This window comes from Macadamia integrifolia, unplaced genomic scaffold (genome assembly GCF_013358625.1).
Source record: "Macadamia integrifolia cultivar HAES 741 unplaced genomic scaffold, SCU_Mint_v3 scaffold170, whole genome shotgun sequence".
In the NCBI taxonomy this organism is placed as follows: domain Eukaryota; kingdom Viridiplantae; phylum Streptophyta; class Magnoliopsida; order Proteales; family Proteaceae; genus Macadamia; species Macadamia integrifolia.
In genome coordinates, this window is record NW_024868316.1 from 291,084 (window position 1) to 310,106 (window position 19,023).

The 19,023-nt window shown below is 37.4% G+C and overlaps 3 protein-coding genes across 6 annotated transcripts in view; all 3 read right to left on the bottom strand.

The window, feature by feature from the left end:
- Positions 1-2,773, bottom strand: part of LOC122064638 (probable 2-oxoglutarate-dependent dioxygenase AOP1) — a 5,501-nt gene extending 2,728 nt beyond the window's left edge. For 2 of the 4 annotated variants that reach the window (XM_042628392.1, XM_042628394.1), the window contains exon 1: positions 2,310-2,768. In XM_042628392.1, coding sequence (XP_042484326.1) covers positions 2,310-2,701 — 392 coding nt within the window. In that variant the 5' untranslated portion in view covers positions 2,702-2,768. Of the gene's footprint in view, positions 1-2,309 lie in introns of all 4 variants that reach the window. The other 2 variants (XM_042628393.1, XM_042628391.1) reach the window with 2 other exon arrangements.
- Positions 2,774-5,750: 2,977 nt separating this feature from the next.
- LOC122064640 (probable 2-oxoglutarate-dependent dioxygenase AOP1) lies at positions 5,751-8,443 on the bottom strand. Its single transcript, XM_042628396.1, has 3 exons — positions 8,002-8,443; positions 6,219-6,543; positions 5,751-6,077 (listed from the first exon to the last, which is right to left on the bottom strand). The coding sequence occupies exons 1-3, from the start codon at positions 8,388-8,390 to the stop codon at positions 5,838-5,840; spliced, it is 954 nt and encodes a 317-aa protein (XP_042484330.1). The 5' UTR covers positions 8,391-8,443; the 3' UTR covers positions 5,751-5,837.
- A 1,782-nt stretch (positions 8,444-10,225) lies between these two features.
- On the bottom strand, positions 10,226-12,407 carry LOC122064623 (2-oxoglutarate-dependent dioxygenase AOP2-like). The gene is made up of 3 exons (XM_042628350.1): positions 11,997-12,407; positions 11,017-11,341; positions 10,226-10,558 (listed from the first exon to the last, which is right to left on the bottom strand). Exons 1-3 carry the CDS (start codon positions 12,386-12,388, stop codon positions 10,313-10,315), a joined length of 963 nt encoding a protein of 320 aa, XP_042484284.1. The 5' UTR covers positions 12,389-12,407; the 3' UTR covers positions 10,226-10,312.
- Positions 12,408-19,023: the final 6,616 nt, after the last annotated feature.

Here is a 19,023-nt window from a genome sequence, read left to right on the forward strand (position 1 = left end):
AAAAAAAAAAAAAAAAACTTAGCTCAAGCTCTGTTTAGGTCTTTGATGCCAGAAAAAACCTCTCTAATTTCGTAGAAAACTACAATATGAAAAAAAAATGAGAATAGGGAGAAAATTTGTGATTTCTATTTAGAAAAATTATATAAAAATAGTAATTAATTAACAAAAATCCTCCAAAGCCTTTGCCTTTTTCTTCTTCTATCTTAGTGGGGCTAGAGAAGGTGTGGGATTTTGTTGAGCTGCTTGAGAGATGGTTAGTTAGTGATGGTAGGGAAGATCAACTTTTGGAGGGATCGCTAGCTATATATATATATATATATATATCAATGATGTGCCAATTTCGGGCAAGATTCCTATTGATGTGACTTTTGCAAATTGTTTATTGGCATCAATGTTTAACTTTTATTGTAGTTCAGGTGCCCTTTTCCTAATACTCAATCAATGGAATTGAAAGTTGTTAGATCAAACGTCAAGAAATGCAAAAATAAATAGACAAAAGATCCGCACGACATAGAGATTTAATAAGGTTCACACACCAGTGTAGTGCGCTACGTCCTCAAGTGAAGAAGAAGATGTTTCACTATGCAAAAGAGAGATTACACCCAAGCAGCGGCGAGAAAACTCGCCTTGAAACCCTAGCTCGAAAAACCCCAAATAATATAATGATTTTCTCAACAAGACAACAGTACATTATATACTTCAAGTCATGGGTCGACCCATCAGGTCGAGGTAGATCCGGTCGAACTTAAGCCCTCACACCCCCATACAAGATCAGTGATGGGCTCCGGGCTTGGGCCTATTGGCCCAACCCTTCTACCTCCATCATAGATCTCAGAAAAACTTATCATTCATGTCGCCACCAAAATATGTCAGATAAGGTCAAACTTCAAAACGGGTCAAGAATTCGAGGCAAACTTAACAAAAGTTACTTATGTCCAGGCAACGACTTACTCTCTTCCCTCGGTTGATGCTGAAGATAAAAGAATATTACCTCAATTTGAGAATTTTATTGTGAAATCTGCTTGGGAAAGGTTGCGTCGGAAAGATCCAATGGTAGAATGGTTCTCTATGATATGGATCAAAGGTTTATCTCCTAGATTTGCTATTTTTGGCTGGCGTTTAGTGCATGATTGTCTTCCAACAGATGAGAAGGTATAAAAGGGGTGCCTCTAGTTTCTAGGTGTAATTTATGTCACATTGATTCTCAGTCCTTAAATCATATCTTTCTTAAATCATCTCTCTCTCTTCCCTCGGTTTTGTTGCGTTTTCTACAAATCTGATTTTTGCCAGATTGGTTTGCAAACCCTTCAAGAGTTGTTTTCATGGTGGAAAAGGAAGGCTGGTGTTTTACCTGTGAAGACAATCTGACTTTCTTCAATTGTTGTTATTCCCTATCAGCTTTGGCTTGAGAGAAATCAATGTCGATTCGACAATAATGCAGGGATACTAATTTGATTGTTAAGGCAGTGGTGACTGAGCTTCAAGGGTTGTCGACCTGTGCCCCTATCTATATTAAGTCCATCACTGACCTTCTTATCTCTAAGAAGATGTGGATCTCTTTCTCCAATCAACCATCTAAGGTCATCACAGAGGTAAGATGGGTTCGCCCAGAAAAAGGATGGGTCCAAATTAATATTGATGGTTGTTCTCTTGGTAATTCAGGGCATTCAAGTACTAGTGGTGTTTTCAGAATTATTTAAGAATGCATGTGCAATGTTTCATAACCTATATGAAGGCATAGCTTCCAATTTTTGGGTAGAGTTTGTGGATTTTTTTGAAGGGATCAAGATTGCTATGAATTTGAATTTGGACTCCATTTGGATAGAAGGTGACTCGCAATCAATGGTTCTATGTATTATGAATAGTTGAAGTCCTTAATCATTGTTTTCGTTAGAATGCTTTTTTTACAAAAGCTACATAGATAGTATTTCTTGGTCAGTCTCGCACTGCTATTGGGAAGCCAATTCGGTTGTTGATGGACTACTAAGTCGCCAACCACAAGATCTTCAACAACATTGTCTGCGATTCCTTGTTTTTCATTCAAAAATTAGTTAGGATGTACAAGATCGCCCTAGATTCAGATTTATTTATCTTTTCATTCTTTCAAAAAATTAACAGAAATCAAGGTTTCTATTTAAAAATGTTTAGTCAGAAAAACAGAAAAAGATAGGTTTATCTCAATGAGCTTTCACATTGTTTGCTCTAATCATGACTGCATGCATAGAAGAAACCCTAAAAAAAATTTTAGAGAGAGAGAGAGAGAGAGAGAGAGAGATTAAAAGGGGGAGCGAGTGTGAAAGCTGACTCACCAGAAAGCCGGATTGCCATGGGGCCACATGAGTTGTGTAAAAGCCTGAGCTGCGTCGGGGCAGGGTGCGTTATCAATGCCTAGACCCTCATACAGAGGAACCAATTCTGAATTCCCAATGTACCCACGGTATTGTTGGGGATTTGAGTTCTTCTTCTTAGTCTCAATAGGAAGATCAAACAAATCCTTCATGGCCATGAACATCTCTTCACGTAGTTCTGTAGGGACCCCATCATACCCTACCACCATAAAGCAACCGTACTCTTCTCCTGCTTCTCTCATTTTTCTACACAATTCCTTCCATTCTTCATTCCCTTGCTTCGATTCCACCAGCTCCTTTGGAAGATCAATATATGGAATCTGAACTTCTTCTTTACAAGAATCAAAACTCATCTCTCCTCCCTCTAGCTTTCTTTTAGTTCCTTAGCTCTATCTCTGTAAGTCGGAAAAAGGAATAGCTCCCCTATAAAGAAGAAGAAAGAAAAGAAAGAACCCATTTGCAATTAATGCGATCTACAAAAAATAAGAATACTATTCCCTGGCTTCAAAGTATAGCGGTTACAAAAGAAAATGAAACGTACATAAATAATTTAAGAGTGTCTAGAGTCATGACCAGTGTTAGCACAAGCAATTCAGACTCCGTTTTAAACACGTTCCCGTTATTTATTGTTTAAAACACGTTTTTTCGTATGCTTCCCAAAGATAAGGGAAAAAATTACAAACGGCAAGCATTCCCGTTCTAAAAACTTTTAAAACGTGTTTAAACATGTTCCCATTTTTTAAGATTTAACTTGTTGAACATAATTTCTACTTAATTGACCATATCTCTCTCTCCCGAATTCTGATCTACCCGATTCTTTTGCCGACTTAAATCTAATTCAATGGCCTATATTTCTCATGCTATCACCTTCGACTCAATATTAATGTATGGATCCCGAAATTGATATACAAACTAATGCATTTGCTAAAAAGTGTTTTTAAAGTGATAATTCCCAACTCAAATTGAACATGCATTACTCCAAAAGTGTGTTGACTATATTGATAACAATGAAAAACATCATAGCCAAGCCATATTTGCTCAATAAGAATTTAGAATTGGTGTTTGATGATATTCAATTATTTGTCATAAAACTTATAATGTGTGTGTGTGTATATATATATATATATATATATATATGCATTAGTATTGGATATTGTAATCATTTTGAACATTAGATGCAGGTATTCATGTAATAATTCCTTAATTTATATGAGTATACTATCGTCTTTACCAAAGAACGGATAGCTTTCGATCTTGACATCTGCTGAACAACTACACTCTTCTGAAGCCTCGCGTGCTTTCACAATGCGTTGCCAGCTAAACGGCAAAAAGTCATGTACAGGTGGATGTCTAATGCAAGAAAGACGTCAAATACTCTCTGAAGCCGGGTATGCCATTTGTTTGAAATCTACACATTTAAAACCTATACCGTCCATTTTCCATTTTCTCCGTTTTTTGTTTTTTTTGACCGAATATCTGACCGCATCGTTCAAAAAAATTTACTGTTTAAAACTCATACTGTCTGTTTCTGTTTTTTTTATCGTTCCCATTTTTGTTAACTATGATCATGACACCTCTTTTAGTGTTTATAGAATTTCACACATTGATTTAATTATTCCTTGTTTTATTTTCAAACATATTTAATAAAAAAATTTCAATTAGGGCATATTTGTCATTTCATATAGGAACATCAAACTATTATATTGACTTTCAATTTTTTAAAATTCATTTTTTACAACTACATTAAATATACATTAAATAACTTTTGAAAATAAAAACAAAGGGTGGCAAAAAAGAAAAGCTTCTTATCTATTGATACTTAACGGGGGAAAATTTTGGCTGCCAACAAGGTGTTGCAGTTACTTCTGACGGCTAAAAAAATTGAATAATTCACTTCTCCCTAGGATTTACAAACACCCCCTAAATTATAGTATTTTCTGAAATAGCTTTTTAAATTTCATTTCTTTGGCTGCCACAATGGCTACAACCTCGACAACAGCTAAATTTCGGCCCTTAAAAGGGTGTCAATAAGAAATCACCAATTTCAATGCAATAACTGTGGCTAAAAACTTAGGATCGCAATTTTTAAACTGCCATACAAGTATACAACCAAGGCTGATTGATTGACGCATGGCACTCGAGTCCCCAGCTTCGGCTGACCTCGCTTTGCTAGGGGACCAATTGCACTTTGTTTCTAGAAGACCCCTCGACAGTGGGGATACTTATTAGTGGGCTTTCTCTACATCCAAGTGTTTCACCTCTGCCTTAGCTTGGGAGTCGGTTAGACCTAAAGGCACTACCATTCTTTGGTGGTATGTTGTCTAGTTTAGGCGTCATATCCCAAGGCATATATTCAGATTCATCTCTTGGATAGTTTTGACTTATACATTTCCCACACAGGTGTTCTAACTTGTGCCTCTGTTGGATTACCATCGAGGATTTTGACCTTCTAATTTTTCAGATACCCTTTCTGGGCAAATAAGTGGAAATTAAGGAATTCTTCAAAAATTTTGGCCTTCTCACAACCCTCTTCCTTCCTTTGATGGAGAAGGGAGGTGGATCCAACAAAAGTTGAAAGGCAACCCAGATTGTAATATTGGTGTCAAAATGGCTTTATATGCTTCTATTTATTATATATGGTGAGAGAAGAATATGCACAGATGGACCTCTTCTTCCTAGGCTTTCTAACATATTTGAAACCCAATAGATTTTGAGTTTAAAACAAAGTCAATCATCTCAACGCTCCGACTATCAAGTTAGACTCAAATATCTCCATTCTAGCGTAAGGGTATAAGTCGATTTAGAGCCCTTACCTTTTTCTTCAGTCTAGGCTTCCTTATATAAGTAACAAGGGTCTCCCTCATTGGTCGAAGGGGGCTGGCATATAAATGTGTGTCCTCACCTTACTGGAGAGGTCTTCCTCTATCGTAGTTGAGTTGGCTGAGATCATAACGATTAACTTAACTAGGGTTGGCCATCATAACCGCTAACTCGACCATGGTAGGATCTCCTAACGGCTAACATTACCATGGTGGGGTTCTTCAACAGTTAACTCAACCGTAGTAGAACCTGGAGTTAAGCAACCGTCTAACCTGTGGTTAATTTCTCCGGCCTTAGTTTAGGTCGGTCATGATGCCTTTATGGGGGTTGGTCGGGTATTCGAGAATTTCACTGATGAGAGGGCGAGGTTGGTCCACTTCTATGTTTATGGTGGTCGGGCCTGAATACAATTAACAGACCATTGACTAGTCAAAAGTGTATATATATGGTATATCATGTATCTTTGATCCCATTGGGATACCTCTTGTATCGTCTTTTTTCTTTAAAATTTCTATTCACCCATATAAATTAACCTTACATACTCATTGAGAGAGAGAGAGAGAGAGAGAGAGAGAGAGGAACTGGGTCAAACACAAAAGATATTATTATAAGTAACTGGATTGATGTAATTGGGAAATAACAATCCATGAGAGAGAGCGATAGATGGGATCAAACACCAGCATAGGTCTCGAGGGCCTTGCTGCTGACGTTGGAGTTGAAATAGTTGACGAATTCGCTGTAGTTGAAGGATCGGAAGAGAAGAGGGTGGTCATCGTCCACCAGCTCACTGGCCACCTCAATCACTTCCCCATCCTTTGGTGATCCAAACAATGCAAACGAATACCTCTCTTTGTCTCCCCTCATCACCACCCTATGTTCCACTGCATGAACTCTCCCATTGCTCCACATCTACACATACAAATTGGGTTCATTAAGACAAAATTATTGTTTTGTGCATGGCCGTGTATATATATGATCGTGCCTTCAACCATTGGATGAGGGAAGAAGAGGGATCGATGTGTAATAACACTTTTATGGTATAGTTGTTACCTTGAACATCTCGCCGACGACGACAATGAAAGAGCCTTTCATGGGTGAGCATTGGAGCCAATGGCCTTGTTTGGTGAGTAACTCGAAGCCCTTCACTTGATCTTGGCACAAAATTGTTAGGAAGCTCTTATCAGTGTGGGCTATCAGGCCAATGCCCGCCTCGTCGCTAGCCGGCGGTGGCTTATATTTCATCATACGAAAGACAGGGTGGGTGAGCTCTACAAGGGCATCGAAGTATGTTGGCATACCATAGCTTTCTAATATCATCCTCCGGACCAGAAGTTCCAACTCATGCATCTTTCTGCTGATGCTGTTCATAGTTCGGCTATTAACAAGCCATATAGTAGCAAAAGCTGTTAGTTCTCCTAATCAACAATGCATCAGTGCTTTTTGGAGAGAAGTGCTTTTGTAATGAGACCATCTTCTGTGCTGTCCTATGGGCTTGGGCTGTGTTTTTCAGCTTTGGGCAGATCTGGGCTGGGATTTTTAAGCCGGAGGCTGAGCCAGGCTGAAGCCCTATGAGCCCTAGGCCTGGCTTGAAATATCCCAACCGATTTAGGGTTGGGCAGAGCTTAGACTGAGTTTAGAAAACCGGGCTCTTATAATGTAAGTGGGAGAAATAAAAATCGTTGTAGCATGTCGAAACAAATGTAGCACTAGGCTTTGTTTAAGAAAGCATTATTGGAATAAAGGTCTAGAATGCATTTTGAAATGAGAAAATATAAAAAAATTAAATTTTAAAATATGTTTATACACCCAGAATTTATTAAGAGAAAGAATATAAAACACAACCTAAATATTTGGACCATCCTGGGTCTTGGGTCGTGGGTCATAGCACTAGAACTTCAAGTTGACAAAGAGTACGTACTTCCCAAACATCCTCAAAATAAAGTTAAGCCCATCCCCTTGGAAAGAAAAAAGTGTGAACAGATCAGGACCACGAACAAAAATGTTCTCGTACATCTCTCATTCGTGGATTTAAAATCTATTAAATAAAAAATGAGAAAATTGATTCTAAATCCACGGACCAGGTCGTTCTCATACATGAACCTAATTCGCTCTTGAAAAAGGTAGCACTGAAGAAGGGAAGAGAGAGATGGTGGCTTTTATTGTTTCCGCGAAGCGAAGCAAAGATTTGAAGAATGAAATGGGTCAACCTCTTTTTGGCTTCGGCCAAACACTTCTTCTTGCTGGTGGAGCTTTCTTGGTAGAAGGCCCCAAGAATGAACAAATTGATTGGAATATTTTTTTTTTTTTTTTTTTTAATAAGGCTTCACTTAAGGATGACCTTCATTGATTACCGCTAAGGGTCCACAGGTCTATTTTCTCACAAAAGTAAAAGCAATTTGGTGGATGCTGGTAAATCAGAAATGGATATTTAAGGAAAAGTATAGCAAAATTAACAAAATAGAAAGGTTCGAGGGAACTGAAAATTTTCCCAATTATGATTCCATGAATTGAAGAAAACACTAAAAATTTTGAAAACTTTCAAGGAGAGAGAAGAAAACTCAAAAAAAAAAAAAAATGAAAACTTGTGGGATGCATGGTCGATCTCTATCCAATAACCCATTGATTTTTTTTTAAGGCTTGAGATCATGATTGGTATTTAATTTAAATGTACATGTTCATATATGTACGAAGTAGTCTTCGTATAGATAGATATAAGATTTATGATGGAGCAATTACTTAAAAGTACATTTTGTACAACAGCCCTTCCTGATAGAAAAACATGCCATGCTCCGAAACGGGTCTTATTAAGTAGAGAGACAAAACTGTAACTAACCAGAAAATCGGATTGCCATGGGGCCACATGAGTTGTGTAAAAGCTTGAGTTTCATCGAGGCTGGGAGCATTATCAATGCCTAGACTCTCAAACAGAGGAACCAACTCTAAATTCGCAATGTACCCACGGTAAGGTTGGGGATTTGTGTTCTTCTGCTTTGTCTCAACAGGAAGATCAAACAAATCCTTCATGGCCATGAACATCTCTTCATGTAGCTCTTTAGAGACCTCATCATACCCAACCATAAAGCATCCATACTCTTCACATGCTTCTCTCACTTTTCCACACAACTCCTTCCATTCTTCACTCCCTTGTTTTGATCCCAACAGCTCCTTTGGAAGATCAATATATGGAATCTGAATCTCTCCTTCACAAGAATCAAAACCCATCTCCTCCCTCTCTCTTTCTCTTTTTAACTCCTTAGCTATATCTCTGTAAGTTGGAACCGGGAACAGCCTACTCCTCTTTATATAGAAGAAGAACCCAACTGCAATTAATGTGAATTACCAAAATAAATTATTCCCTATCTTCATAGTATAGCATGTTACAAAAGAAAATGTAACGTATCTGAACACTATAAGTGTTTTCATTTAATTCTTTGAATGGAGTTCAGGCCCTTCAGGGACGCCAAAGCCACGGCCAGCTGTTAGGTGGCTTTTGATCATGTGTTCCTTCATCATATAGAGCAAATCATACTCCTTTGAACAAACAGTCTCCTCATCGATCGCAACCGTTCAATCGGTTCAAATATTAGTATCTGGATCTTTCACTTTTTTAAGCATCTGGGCTACCTATATATACATGCCTGAGAGGGTGCAAACCTTTATATATGCCGGCCAGCCCATTATTGTCTGGTTTCCAGTATGGCTACATGGAAAGATGATTGGATAGATGATGGGGCGATTACACTGTTACATGGAGAACACATTCTATATTAGTCACGTATCAAATTAAATTAAAAAAAAAAAAATTATAATAAAAAGAATATATATATATATATATATGTCACGCGGGAAAGGGATTGAATTCCTCTGTGGCGCAATAGGGCGTCTGACAAGCATTCAATGGTCAGGAACGATCAGGCACGGAGTCCAAGGTGGTCACACGCAGCTCAAGATGTTTCTAAGCGTTGAATACAAGCCAGATGCCCTGTCCACATAGGATCCAAGTCCGAGAGAGGCTAGATTCCCAGTCCTTGAATTTGAATTCCTTTTTACTATAACAAAAGATGGAGAAGGGTGTCAACAAAAAATCAACGGCTCAAAGGTTTGTAAGTGATATTATCCTTTGGTATGTCATCTCAATGTTAATCTGTTAATAGCGTAGATAGTGCAGATGATATTAGTGCTTTTAGGGTGTGAGAGTGGCGAATTTGGACAGTGTTGGCAGCCGGAGAGAAGAGTCTGGAGAGCCAATTAGGACTTTCAAGGTGTGGGGGTGTCAAATTTGGGCATAGGTAGGGCGATATTGTGGCGATGACTCTCCTGCCACCTAGGATTTTCCCTCCATATGTGGTTAGTGTTGCTTGGTGAAAATGGTGTATGGAGAGAGTGAAGTGCACGCAACGACGGTGTAGAGGGAGGTTATAATAATAGATGGATTGAATGGCTAAGATGCAGTGAGAGTGATCTAACAACCAATAAGCCTTGGCATGAGGAAATGTTAGAGATTTCATTTAACCCATAAGTTCAAAGAACATTTTTCAAAAAAAAAAAAAGGAAATAGGAGAGAGAGAGAGAGAGAGGCAAAATAATTTTTTCATGAAGTCTTATCAAAATTGGTAGATGCATGGTAAGACTTTCGGAAGTGAATGAGATGAAAAAAAACTTAATTATCATATTAACATACAATAATTGTTGTATTAAATGACCTTGTTGGATAAGTTTCTGACCCCATTTATTTAAACATTTATATTTGTAATAATTTGTAGAAAATAAGTTCAAGCTTTTCACCATTTCTCTTTTTTCCACTTTGTTTCATCAAACAAACATGGCCTTTAAGGTTTTAGATTGAACCGGGCTGAGAATGCAAGGTGGCTTAGATTTCAACAATTAGAATCACCTCAGATCCAGGGCTTAGTTGACTTTTATTGCATCTTGATGGGCGACACACACAAAACAAAATGAATAACTGAACTTCATAAATTCATTGGAGATATATATATATATATATAGAGAGAGAGAGAGAGAGAGAGAGAGAGAGAGAGAGAGAGAGAGAGAGAGTATTCACAACAAAATATTATTTATTATTCATGATACTGAGAAAATGAGGTCAGACGCAAAGTCATCACAAGTTAAGGAGATAGATTGGATCAAATGCCAGCATAGATCTCGAGGGTGTTTTCTAAGTTGACATTGGAGACGTAATAGTTGAAATAATCGTGGTTGTTGAAGGATCGAAAGAGAGGAGGGTGATCGTCGTCCACTAGCTGATGCGCCACCTCAATCTGCCCTTCCTCATCCTTTGGTATTGCAAACATTGCGATCGAATACCTCTCCCTATCTCCCCTCATCACCACCCTGTGTTTCACTGCATGAAGTCTCCCATTGCTCCACACCTATAAATACATAGAGACACCTCCATTATTGATCAATTTACTATTATTAATTAATCAAAGGGTTGCACAGTAGGTAAGCAACGAACTTGAGAGTAATGATTGTCTGTCGCGGGTGCGGTGGTGCAATGAGCATTGGACGGCCGTAATGACATCGGCATGCACTCCGATATCATTCTGGCCATTGGATGCTCGCCACACCGCCACATCCACTGCAGAGGATGTTTTCACCGAACTTGGTACGAGTGGCAAACACGGATGTCCTAAGTTTGACTCCCACTAAGCACACCTTGGGCCACTCACATAGGTGTTTAGTGTTCTTCACTACTTTCAATGAAAATTGAATGGTTCTCATTCAACCTCAATATGACCCGATATGACTAGCAGGACTAATCGCCTGGATACCCATCGTTAGCAAAAAATAAAAAATAAAATATAATGAGTATAGTGGTGATATGTACCTTGAACATCTCTCCAACGAAGACAAAGAAAGAACCTTCCAGGGGTGAGAATTGGATCCAATGGCCTTGTTTGGTGAGTAACTCTAAGCCCTTCACTTGGTTTTGGCACACAACTGTTACAAAGCTCTTATCGGTGTGGGCTATTAGGCCAACCCCGGTCTCTTCGTTTGCCGGCGGTGGCTTATATTGTATCATACGGAAGACACTGTGGGTTTTTTCCGCAAGTGCATCCAAGTTTGTTGGCACATTGTAGCTCTCATATATCATTCTCATTATCAGTATCTCCAGCTCCTTTATCTTTCGGCTCAAGTTGTTCATAGTTTGGCTATTAACAAGTCCCAAATATTAGCACATTTTGTTAGTTCTAATAGAGAGTGTTGGGATTCGGTAGAACTCATCCTTAAAAGCTCGCTAAAGAGAGGGTGCCCAAGTTCGAGTTTGAATCCGGTGATTCTCCTGCCTGATCTCCATATAGAATCCATTTAATGTGAAAACCTATTGTAAGAAGAGAGAAAACAAGTTGATTCCAAGTGTGGATCAGGTCCTCGTTACGAGAACCATCGAGACTCTCCAAATCCTTATAAGCCTTCACATCGGATTACTCACATCTCAGAGTCTTCGCATCGGGCTACGGGCTACTCACATCTCGCGTGAGATAATTGGAAGGTAGAATTTATATTCCCATTGGAAATGAGTAGCCCGATGTGGAACTTATAGTTGCTTAAGCACTCTCTTCTTATTAGGGACTTGGGTAGAACTCATCTCAGAGGGTACCCAATACCTTTAAGTCCCATATCAGGCTGCTCACTTTCAATGAGGGATAATTATTACACTTTCTAAGTAGAACCCCACAACAAAAGGTTGGTTATTAGGTCTCATTCTTATAGAGTAACAGCGAAAAAGGGATTATGTTGGTTTGAAATACAAATTTGGTGCAGAAGGCATAAAGGTGTTAAACTGAAAAGAAAGTTGTGACTCACCAGAAAGCTGGATTGCCATGAGGCCACATGCGTTCTGTAAAAGTCTCAGCTGAGTCGAGGCAGGGGGCGTCCTCGACGCCTAAACTCTCATACAGAGGAATCACATCTATATTCCCAACGTATCCACGGTATGGTTGGGGACTTGTGTTCTTCATTTTGGTCTCAACAGGAAGATCAAACAAATCCTTCATGGCCATGAACATCTCTTCACGTAGTTCTGCAGGGACCCCATCATGCCCCGACACCATAAAGCAACCGTACTCTTCACCTGCTTCTCTCACTTTTCTACACAACTCTTTCCATTCTTCACTCCCTACTTTCGATTCCAACAGCTCCTTTGGAAGTTCTATACATGGGATCTGAGTCTCTCCTTCACAAGAATCAAAACCCATCTCTCTCTCTCTCTCTCTCTCTCTCACAGTAAGTTGCAACCAGGAACATCCAGCTCCTCTTTATATAGAAGAGATGAAGATTATGAACCTACAAATATTAAAAGGGTTGAAGAAGTGGCTGTGGGGTCTGAGCTTGCGGGACTAATCAGGGGAAAGCCTGAATACTCGTCCTTGAAAAAAAAAAAATTAACCCATTTGCAATAATAAGATTTTTTAATGTTTTTTTTTTTTTTTTTGGGTAAATAATGTTTGGGCCATAATGCTTTGTTTAAGTTCGCTGGATGGAGTTAAGGGCGCATGTCCAGCTGTTGAGGGCGTTTGACTTTATGTTGAGAACATGATCAAGTGCTCCTGCACTACTAAATCATACTTTCCTGGACGAAATTGTCTCCCCCTCTTTGGTTTGATGCTCCTTCTCTCTCCTTATTCTATTTCCTCCACTAGATTGGGATTTAATGCCCCACCCCCTGTTTTCCTGCCCAAACCCATCTGCTGCAAACCCCTTCAGTCCCATCCCTCGCTTCTACAACCCTTTTTTTGTGGCTGTAACCAAAATACAACCACTTTGTTGTTTAAGAACAATATTCAAAAAATTTAATCAAAAGTTCAAAGGCAAGATGAGAGAGAAAGATGGGTACAAAAGGGGTTTTAGGGTATGGCAAAACTCAAATCAACTGCTACAAAACTGAGAATCAATAGACAAAACTTTGCACTTAGGGTCCCTTTGATTTTGTTTCTAGAACATGTTTTCTGTTTTTGTGTTTAGAAATGGAAAAACACCTCAAACATCGTTTGATTTTTCTGTTTTATTTCACTTATTTTTTGAAACAGAAATAGAAATCTATGCCTATTTCTGTGTCTAGAAACAGGAATAGAGAAACAAGTCAAACCTGTTTTTCTGTTTCTAGAAACAAGTGGAAGGGACAAAAATGGTGAAAAATCTGATATATCACTCGACCAACCCCAACCCCAACCCATTGTTGAAATTTCTTGCTATCTAGAAGCGACGATTCCAACCTTGTTGTGCAAAGCTCACAGTTTTGGTCCTTTTGGATTGCGTTCATCCTTTTGAAGCTCATTTCCACAAAGCATACATGTAAGTCCAATGTCATCGTGCCTTCACTCATGAGTTGCGTACCTACAACATTGTGCCTTCACTCGTGTCTTGAACCAGACTAAATTGTTGAAAACGTTTTGGAAAACAAAAAAAGCAGACACCTTTTTTCAATTCCAAAATTCGTTTCTTAACACAGAAACGAAAAAACCCATTTCTGTTGTTTCTAGACACAGAAACAACAAACCCCTTAGTCTTCAATTGAACTTTTGATCCATACTTGACGAAAGAACTACAAAAGACATAGGATTGATTTCAACACCTCCAAGCCTAGTTCTCCTTGAATATCAGAGGGTAATATTCCACCAACAGCAGGTGCGGGGTTGCCTTCTGTGATGTTCGTAGAAGAAGAAGAAGAAAATGGAGGAGGAGAGAGAAAAATAATAAAAAGGGAAAAGAAATCAGGTGAACATGTCATCACGTGAAAAAGATGGGTAACTTGGGTATTTAAAAATAGCAAAGGAGAAGAAGATGTAAGAGCTCAAATATAGGGGAGTATCAGGAAAAAAAAGTTCAAGCTAGGAGAGTTTTAGTAAATATAGGCTTAAGAATAGGGAAGTGATAGTAAATTCCCCTATGTGGTTTTGTCTAGTTAAGGCCTTACCCTTGGTTAGCATTTTTAACTTGCGTTCTATTTGCTTCTCATTTCTTCTTGTAATATATTTTCATTAATCCAAAAAAAAGAAAAAAGATACTACTAGTCATAAACATGTGAATTATATATATATATATATATATACACACATTGAGAAATTATTACTTGAATACCTAGACCTAATGTTCAAAACAACTATAACATACATCCAATATTAATGCATATATATTTCACAACCCATTATAAATTCCAAGACAGACCATTCAACATCAATTCCAAATTCATATAAAAAAAAGTCCAAAATCCTATTGAGCAATGTGGCTTAGCTATAGTGTCTTTCATTATTTCAACGCAGCCAACACATTCTCGGAACGCTGCATGTTCAATTGGAGCTAGGAATCATCATTTTAGAAACCTTTTTCAACAAATGCATCAATTTGTAGCTCAATTTCGGGGTATGTGCATATAGTATGAGTTGAAAATGATATCATAAAAAATGTAACCTTTCAAGTTAACTTTACGTCTACGAAAGAATCAAGTCAATCGGGAAGAGAGAGAGATGGTTACTTAAGTAACCAGTGTGTTCAACAAGTCCCAGGTATTAAAATGCCTCCCCCCAACACCCCCCCCCACCCAAAAAATTTTTTTTTGCTTATTTGGCCTTTTTCTTGTATTATTCAAAAATGATAAAATGTATTTAACATGATAAAAAAAAAAAAAAAAAACTATTATTTTAAATATGCTTTTGCTAACAAAGGTCTGGACTCTGGATCTTATATATCTCAAGTTTCATCTCCTCAGGGTTTGAACATCTTAGGCAGTAAGACACATGAGAGGATGGAACCCATTATGAATAAGGAAAGTAATGAGGAAACATTAAATGCTTGTTCAATTCTGTTGTGATAAACTATCTAAGGATCGAAATGTAACAATAAGGCAGTGACTTAATGGGTTCATGTAATAGAAAATCCCACTTCATTTTCCATTCATTTTAGAAGATCCCCTCTCTCCACATCCTTTTTATAGGTAAGGGTGTACAATTTTAATCCACGACGAGTTTCAAAAATTGCCAAAATATCCATTTTTTTTATGATAAATTAGTATTATTATTATTAAAGGCAGGTTATTTTTTTCAAATCTACAAGGTATCTATTCTATCATGTGGACAAATGATATTTTCATTCTAACCATTGGGTAGAGAACACATTTTAGATTAGTCACATGTCAAATTTCATGGTCAAATTCAATCCAGTAACTCTTTTTGTTTTGGCATACAGAAGGTTGCAGACAAGCAAAAAAAGGAGATAGGGGATGGGAAAAATTAGAAATAACATAATTCAAACACAATATACATGAAATGTGAGATACTCAAAACATAAAATCCCAAACATTGGGTATCCTACATGCAGTTTTTCTAAACGTAACCTAAGTATCATCTAACAATAATTGCAAATAATTAATTTTTTTTCCGATGAATAATAATTGAAAATAGTTAGGTATACAGTTTGATAGGAAGTGAAAAAGAAAAGGCATAAAGCTGATAATGAAACCCACTATTTATGCAAGACAATGATGTAAGGAATGTAAAGTATTTTTTCTTCCTTAATTTATATCACTTGTTTTCATTTTAGGTTGGAGAACTGGATGCTTTTGTTTCTCTCTTCCCATTCCCTCCTCAATCATATCTACTTTTTTATTATTATTATGGTTATTATTATTATTATTATTATTATTATTATTATTATTATTATTAAGGTAAGTTATTTTTCTCAAATTTACAAGGTATCTATTCTATCATGTGGATAAATGATATTTTCATTCTAACCATTAGGTAGAGAACATATTTTAAATTAGCCACATGTCAACTTTCATAGTCAAATTCAATCGAATAACTCCTTTTGTTTTGGCTTATAGAAGGTTGCAGACAAGCAAGGGAAGGAGGGAGATAAAGGATGGGCAAAATTAGAAATATACTTCAAACACAATACACATGAAATGTGAGGTACTCAAAACATAAAATTCCAAACATTGGGTATCCTACATGCAATTTTTCTAAACGTAACCTAAGTATCATCTAATAATAATTGCAATTTTTTTTTTTTTTGATGAATAATAATTGAAAATATTTAGTTATACAGTTTGATAGAAAGTGAAAAAGAAAAAGCATAAAGCTGATAATGAAAACCACTATTTATGCAAGAAAATGATGTAAGGAATGTAAAGTATTTTTTCTTCCTTAATTTATATCACGTCCTTTCATTTTAGGTTGGAGAACTGGATGCTTGTGTTTCTCTCTTTCCATTCCCTCCTCAATCATATCTTCATTTTTTTATAAAGGTAAAGAAAAATTGTATTAGAAAGAAAAAACAAGAGAAGCGGTCATTCGCCCTATTATACGAGCCTAAGGAAAGGAGAGCAGTCCCTAAAAAATAAGCGGAACAAGCCTCGCATTACAAAGAGAAACTAGAAAAGAGTATAGTTTTACATCCGCAAATAAATGTTATGGATGAGTTAAGTTTCCCAATCTTGGAAGCATAAATAGTATGAGGCATTCACTAATCACTCCTCAATCATATCACTTTGTCTATACCCTACATGTGCACTTTCCCCCAATTATAATAAGACAGGAGTGGAGAATAATACATAGCTAATACATCTATATGTAGTTGATGATAATTGATGCTAAAGAACTATAGACATATTTCCATAGGATCAAACAACCATATAATAACTATACTTGGATCTATACCGGTCATCGAAGATCTCCTCGAAAGCTCCTATATCCCTCTTGCCAGTCTTGTCTGCTCTTTTTTTTACGTAATTGTCAATAATAGCAATTAATGGACATTACTACCTTTATATAGATAGATAGTATAGAGTATAGACCAACCTTGAAACAAGAATGATTGGGCATCAACAAAGAATGAGATTTTTAAATTTCATAGGGATATGGGTGTAATTTCGCATTCCCTCTATGTCTAGACTCAAACCCAACTAAGGAAGATTCTTTTGCCTTAAATAAAATAAAATTGTAACTACTCTTTTACGAGCTTTGAGATCACTTTCCTGGAGAAATTCACTCAAAGCACATTTACTTTTACCACAAACTCACTCTAAAATTTTAAACCTGGATTTGTTATCTGTTTTATTTTTTGGGTCTCCTATACCATGAAAGTTTAATAGGAGGGTACGTGGTCTCCATCACCTCTGCACTATGAGCCAAAGGTTCCAATTAATTGTGTATGTGAGTAATGAGGCATAATAAGCAGGACACGAATCTCTTAAGTTTGTTAGCAGAGTTCAGTAGAAATTTGTCTCCTCTCGCTAATATACTTGCCTTAACACCAACTTTTTCCCTTTGTACCCTATCATTGAATTTCTTATATTCTGGCAACCACATAAGCAAACTTCTAATTGATATGTTTATTTCGTTTATCCTTTCCATATCTTACACTGATAAATCCACTGGTTGAGCCTGTGAGGATAGCCTTGGTGTCATCATCATTATTTTATACAGGCAATGATTACCAATCATTAAGATACATAAGGTGTGGTTATACCTAAATATATACTATATACTAGGGTTCATGTTGTCTATATAATGTAAATTAATTAATTACACACTTTTTTTTTTAGATAAAAGAATCTTGTACATTAAAAAGAAAAAGGGAAAGAAAATACAATTTAGGTCAAAATAGGCACCAGAAACATAGAACAAAAAAGAAATGAGGAAAGAAACCTATCCCCACATTCGGCATTGCCATCAATAGGGGAAGGAAATCCAAGACTATCCACTTAAGAGCATTAGTAGAAAAGCATCAACCCGAAGCTCATCCTCGATAGAGCGAGGAAAGCCTTAGGAAAAAGAAGAGACACCAAACTGAGCTCCTGACTTTGCCAGGTAATCTACAATGGGGTTTTCTTCTATGAAACAATGCGTTGTCTTTCACTGAATGGCATGGAGATAAGGAATTAATTACACACTAAACCCATTTGCAATTTAAAACTAAATTTCTTGTTATTTCATATTATAATTGTCCCAAGTGCATATGGTGAAGGAATTCTAGGGAATCCCAATGTGGGGCTAATTTAAGCAAGGTTTTCTAGGGAATCCCAATGTGGGGCTAATTTAAGCAAGGTTGGGGAAAGACAAGAAGGAAAAGGCACATGAGGATCCCCTTATGGTCCAAACTCATCTATGATATATGAGGAGTTGCTTAGGTTGGTAACCTGCTTACCAAATACTTTTAGCCTGGAACCTGATGCCAGAACAAGATGTATATAGTATTAGTTGTCCAAAGTAGTTGGGATAAGGTGACTGGTTATTTTACGCTTAGCCCTTAGCTGTACAAGCCTACAAGGTTAGAATGTCAAAAGTCTAGATCCTAAGGCAATCTTAATTACATTTCTTCAAGGAGAAGATTCCCCATGCCACCATGCCGCCGCGCTGTGGGGAAGGGGAGGGAGAGGAGGAAATCTATCATGTCATACCAATCACAGCATTGAATACATTTTCAAAGAGGACCGGGAAAGTGTTAAAATAGTTTGGTCAATAGGCCCACATTACATTTTCAAAGAGGACTGGGAAAGTGTTTGGTGCACATTCCAAATAGTCAAGATGTGAGGGATCCGGATTACCTCCACTTACTAGACACAGACATGCAGCCCAACAACTAGTTGGCATGCAACTCAACATGTGTACCTGTGTTTAGTTGAAAGGAGAACCTCCAACTTCCCTTTTACTAGACATAGACATGCAGCTCAACATCTCATTGACATGCAACTCATGTTCACATAGTTGAAAGGAGAATCGTTGAAGAGGATCCCAATCCAAATGTGACAGGTGCAGAGAAGTTTCCCCACACTGCCGTGGAGAATTTTCTTTTTCTATGTCTTAATTCATCTTCTTTTTTTTTTTTTTTTTTT

What these genes read in the sequence shown, in the direction of transcription:
- LOC122064640 (XM_042628396.1), bottom strand. Translation starts at nt 8,390, where the DNA reads ATGGGTTTTGATTCTTGTGAAGGAGAGATTCAGATTCCATATATTGAT. An exon ending in CATGGCAATCCGATTTTCTG is followed by an intron (nt 6,544 to 8,001) that starts GTTAGTTACAGT and finishes GCTTGTTAATAG; the next exon opens with CCGAACTATGAACAGCATCA. An exon ending in TCGTCGGCGAGATGTTCAAG is followed by an intron (nt 6,078 to 6,218) that starts GTAACAACTATA and finishes TTGTATGTGTAG; the next exon opens with ATGTGGAGCAATGGGAGAGT.
- LOC122064623 (XM_042628350.1), bottom strand. Translation starts at nt 12,388, where the DNA reads ATGGGTTTTGATTCTTGTGAAGGAGAGACTCAGATCCCATGTATAGAA. An exon ending in CATGGCAATCCAGCTTTCTG is followed by an intron (nt 11,342 to 11,996) that starts GTGAGTCACAAC and finishes ACTTGTTAATAG; the next exon opens with CCAAACTATGAACAACTTGA. An exon ending in TCGTTGGAGAGATGTTCAAG is followed by an intron (nt 10,559 to 11,016) that starts GTACATATCACC and finishes ATGTATTTATAG; the next exon opens with GTGTGGAGCAATGGGAGACT.